Source organism: Octopus bimaculoides, chromosome 13 (genome assembly GCF_001194135.2).
Source record: "Octopus bimaculoides isolate UCB-OBI-ISO-001 chromosome 13, ASM119413v2, whole genome shotgun sequence".
NCBI lineage: Eukaryota > Metazoa > Mollusca > Cephalopoda > Octopoda > Octopodidae > Octopus > Octopus bimaculoides.
Window position 1 is genome coordinate 25,312,745 of NC_068993.1, and position 5,393 is coordinate 25,318,137.

Here is a 5,393-nt window from a genome sequence, read left to right on the forward strand (position 1 = left end):
GCACTTTTTCAAACAGCTATCTTCATCCATTCTCGCCACATGACCATACCAGTGCAATCGTCTCTTTTGCACACCACAACTGATGCTTCTCAGGTTCAACTTTTCTCTCAAGGTACTTACACTCTGTCGGGTATGCACACTGACATTACACATCCAGCGGAGCATACTGGCTTCATTCCTTGTGAGCTTACGCATGTCCTCAGCAGTTACTGCCCATGTTTCATTGCCATGTAGCATGGCTGTTCGTACACATGCATCATACAGTCTGCCTTTTACTTTGAGCAAGAGGTCCTTTGTCACCAGGAGAGGTAAGAGCTCTTTGAACTCCATGTCAACGACAGCCAGGTACAGAAGTTTATCTTTGGCTAGGTATTTCTCCTGCAGCTGTCCTACCAGAAATATAGCATCAGTGGTGCTTTTCCCTGGCATGAACTCATTGATTAGACCATGTGTGTGTTTGTGTATATGTTTATTCCTCACCTCCACTTGACAACTGGTGTTGCTGTGTTTGTCACCCTGCAACTTAGCAGTTTGGCAAAAGAGCCTGACAGAATAAATACTTGGCTTATGTCCTGAGGTCAATTTTTTTTGACTAAGACCCTTCAAAGTGATGCCCTAGCATGGCCACAGTCTAATAACTGAAACAAATAAAAGATAAACGATAAGAATACTGTTAATAGGTCAGTTACTGCAGAATTTGTTTCGCTATAACATCTCTTAAGGACTTGCTGTGCTAAGAACACAATAAATATGAGAGAGAGATATAAACTTGTCCCAGCTGCAGCAGCAGCCAGTGAGTGAGTGTGTTGGATAGATTTCAGCCTTTTTTAGGCCTTTTCAGTGATGCATTCTTGCAGCCAGTCACATTTTCAGAGGAGAATTCCTCACTTCTGAAATAGGAAACAGTGAATTGACCATTTACTGATGTTGCAAACAGTCTCCTGGGTGATTAAAAATCTGGTATACACAATTAAATATATATGCATTCATAAAACACAACTCGTAAAGTGTGACGGTTTAAGGAGCTGGTGCCACAAGCAGCACACTAAATAACAGCTCTACGTATATATTAATGGTCTGGTTATGCATTGTTCTATATGTGAATCACATTACATGTAGTTTATATATTTGTTATCTTGCATAATAAAAAGAAACACCCTATAAATGTGGTTTTCTTCATTTCTGCTTTAAATGTCCATGAGACATTGGATACATAATCCTATACATCCTGTAAAAATTTCAAGAAAATCGGAAAGGTCTTTTGATTTTATTGAGAAATGATTGACCTGCATAATAAAAGGAAACATAGTGTATATATAGTATATGTCCATGGATACTATGGCCATCTATGGATTATTATTATTATTATTATTATTATTACATGCAATGGGGCTGAACCTGGATCCATGGGGTTGGGAGGTAATCTTCTTACTTACACAGCCATGTCTGCGCCTTGTTCAACATGAAGTGCTGGGAAGCAAAACTTTGAGGAAGATAGTTCAACATGACTCTTGACATGAAATTCAATTGTTTATCGTAGCATTCCAAAATTATGCAGGAGTATTTTTAAAATGTATAAATTAAAATGACAGAAGACATTTGTCATTGACAGAAGAATTCAAATGTGGCTGACATAGGTTTATGATGCACAGATAGTGTAGAATAATAGCTATCATATCATTACAAATCTGTACTCCCTGAGGCATAGAACAGATTTTCATCTGGACATAACACAGTGACATTATTGCTACTTGTCAACTGCAAGAAAAAGCCATTGTATTTTTTTTTCTTTTTTCCAGTTTGATCATAAAATACTTCAGATCCTTGGCGTTCTAGCAAAATTATTTGCCATGATCTGATCCTCTCATGACAACATGTGTTATCAAACTGATCAACATCACCATCAAAGTCAAAACTGGTTGAAGCAAGGGATGTCTTGCAACAATTCTCTTCTTACTCAACCTCTGTATTGTTCATCCAATAGCTATAGTTGAAAACGAGACTTCTTCACAAATAGAACTAGAATCCAGGTAGTATATTGGTGATCTTACCTGGTAGTCATCATCTACTTCCGTTGAAAATATGTCATCAAACTCATCAAGCTTCAGTTTCATCACATGTGTTTTGGTTACTAAATACAATTCCCAATCCTGCATAAAACAAAAATGACAAAACTGGGTTTATGTTTTCAGATCTGAGAGGTTTAAAACAACATTTCACTCAAAAAAGAGATGATCAATTATAGAATTCAAATTATTTGTTTTAAAATGATTCTAGAGAGCAGCAATGTAATAATAGGAGCCTTTTTGAATGACATGAGGTTTCCCCCAAAAGAAACTGGACATTTAAAAGTGAGCCAACAAGCTAGCATATTCTTTTCTACTCTAAGCACAAGGCCCAAAAATTTTTGGGAAGGGGCCAGTCGATTAGATTGATCCCAGTACACAACTGGTACTTAATTTATCGACTCCGAAAGGATGAAAGGCAAAGTTGATCTTGGTGGAATTTGAACTCAGAATGTAAAGACAGACAAAATACCGCTAAGCATTTCACTTGGCGTGCTAACGTTTCTGCCAGCTCACCGCCTTAACAAGCTAGCATATTGCGCTCACAATTATAGTGCTATAAATCAATGACCTTGTTCTTCATTCTATGTAACAACCTTTCATTAATTGATCTACACATGCTAAAGTGAATGTATAATGACAAAACAATATATTACCATATGTACTGAACAGATTTTGTATTTTTCAGCAGCCAGTCATGGAATTTCATTGCAAGCTGTCTGGAGGAATGGGAATATATTCTATGAATATCTACTTCCACATCTCAGAGATTATAACAACTATTAGTTTTATCAAGCCAATTCAGGTACTTGCTTCAAAAACTGGATATATGCTCTCCCTCCCACAAATTACTCTATGATGTTTTGCACAGAAATTTAACTTGTAATAGCAATAATGGTGATGGTGTTATTGATTACTAAAACCATTGAGAAGAAACTAGAAACATTTCATTGGTCTATAAAGCTACTTACATCACATACTTCTTCATCTTCGAGTAATTCAACACCTTGTAAAATTAACTGGTGTCTCTCAGCAGAAAAATTCCAACGTGACCATGTAAAAGCCATGCATGATGCTACCAGTGCCATCTGATGGTAACAACGTTCTTCAGTAACAAAACTCTGTAATTCAAGCATTATAAATATATATGTGTGTGTGTGTGTGTCTGTGTATATAACCCCCCCCACACACACACACACAATACTGTATACTTAAATAAGAATTTTTTAGTGAACAAAATTGTTTGATGACAGAAGACAGAGTTAAAAATGAGATGTGGGTGTCATTAAGATACAGTACAGGCAAGGAGACCTAACTGGTAGCACAGGAAGGGGATGAAATATGTAGTTCTGCTCCCATTTAATTACTGCAGTGGAACAATATATTAACTAGAAGAGTGATGGAGGGATGATAAGGAGATGAGATGGTAGGGAAACCTTGATGGAGACAAATTGGATGCAAGGCTTTTCTTTACTGTAGTGTGTTGCCAGTCACCTGTCTTTCCCATTTGTTCTGAGGGGATCAGTATCTTGAGATTAGCCTTCACTACTTTGTTCCACATCTTCCTGAGTTTCTCTCTTCCACAGGTTCCATCCACATTAAGCAATCAATACAGCTCCCCTCGTCCATACGCATCACATGCCCATACCACCACAGTTTTCTCTTTTGCATACTACATCTAATTTCTCTTATTCCCACTTTTTGTCTCAATATATTTATACTCTGTCATTCATGTACATATTTATATTCAATTAAATTATTTAAAATTACAACATGCAACAATTAAAAAGTTAATACTGTAAATTAATTTCATCTACCTATGGTAGATGACAGATGAAATTGATGTGGTTAGAGGTGAGGGTATATCGAGAGGTGCCATTATGAGTTAGTAGAACTGTAACACCCCACTAGTTTTTGTTTCTGACTTGTAGATGTCTGAGGTAACTGAGGAAAGATTAAGTCAGCAGTAGGTGGATCATTGATATCCTCAGCAGACTTAACAAATACAGAAGTGTTAAAATGAAGAATGAGTATGAGTTCCCATAAGACTGTCAGTTTTTGGTAATATTGCTGAATATCAGTTTCTGTTGACAAGTCAATATACAAAAAAAAAAAAAAAAAAAACCATTATCAACAGATTCTTGTATAACAGCAAGTTTGAGTTTCTTGTGCAATAGTTTGTCATCTAAATTCGCCTCACTCTCACTGTTATCACTAACTTCTATTAACATTTGATATGCAAGATATTCTAAGACGTCTAACCAAGTTCAGACATTGTCTTCTGTGATATCTTTTTCCTTCTACATCATGAAATTTAAATGAAAATCACTTGTTGCTAAACCTTCAAAACCATACAGGAGTTTTTCCAAGCACTGATGATGGTATTTGAGTGTTTGTCTTCATTGTATTCAATAAAGCTGTTAAATTGAATATTGCTGACTTGAGGTTATAGTTTTGATGTTATTGAGAGTTCTCTGTCCTTGTATGTCTTCCCCTACACTATCCTCCTCTATCACCATGAGAACTTCATTCATTTGTTTTCATTGGTGTAACTGTTTGCATTTCACAGTTATACTTTGGTCCATTGGCTGGATTGTGGAGGTAAGACTGGGGAGTAAGAATGTACACTTTATTTTCTCAACATGACAGACAAGTTAATGATAGTCTGGGTAAGAACATTGCTAGAATCAGCAGTCCATTAACTTCATCAGGAAAGTGTCGAGCATGATGAAATGTAGTTTGGTTGGGATGTAGTTTGGGATGGGTAAAGTTGGGTGGGGAGCTTCCAGAGCTCAGTTTTACTTAGGTGGATGGGTCTTCAAGAAATCTCATATCACTACACATCCTAGTCCATTGTCATCTACTCCATGTGGCTCAACATCATGAGATTAGCACACACTACTTCATCCTGCTTCTTCCTGGATCTCCCTTTTCCACATATTCTGTCATTTCTTTGTACAGTTGTCATGATCTATATATTTAACAAATGGGGAATTTCAAACTTGTAGTAGGAAACATTTTAGATGACATTGACTCAGTACTTCTTCCCTGGAGTTTGAAAATGTCCTCAGGTCAAGCAAGTTATTTAGGATTCTTTCTCTCTCTGCCAAGCAAAGCTTACATCGTTTGCTTCCATTTATGAGAGTGTGCTTCTATTTTAGATATATGAACTACTGACAATGTATATATATATATATAAGAGAGAGAGAGAGAGATGTATGTATATATGTACACTAGAGCATATAATCCTTGATAATACAGTCACATAGCTAAATTTTGTTGAATCCTGCAACTGATCTCTCTCTCTCCCCCTCTCTCTCTTTATAT

At 36.5% G+C, this 5,393-nt stretch overlaps 1 protein-coding gene across 1 annotated transcript in view; it reads right to left on the reverse strand.

Moving 5' to 3' along the window:
* The window catches only part of LOC106871922 (dynein axonemal intermediate chain 7 homolog), a 96,307-nt gene that overhangs the window by 4,133 nt on the left and 86,781 nt on the right, over nucleotides 1-5,393 (reverse strand). The window contains exons 17-18 of the mRNA XM_014918679.2: nucleotides 3,038-3,187; nucleotides 2,052-2,150 (exon numbers count right to left, since the gene is read on the reverse strand). Of these exons, the coding sequence (XP_014774165.1) occupies nucleotides 2,052-2,150; nucleotides 3,038-3,187 (249 nt within the window). The remainder of the gene's footprint in view (nucleotides 1-2,051; nucleotides 2,151-3,037; nucleotides 3,188-5,393) is intronic.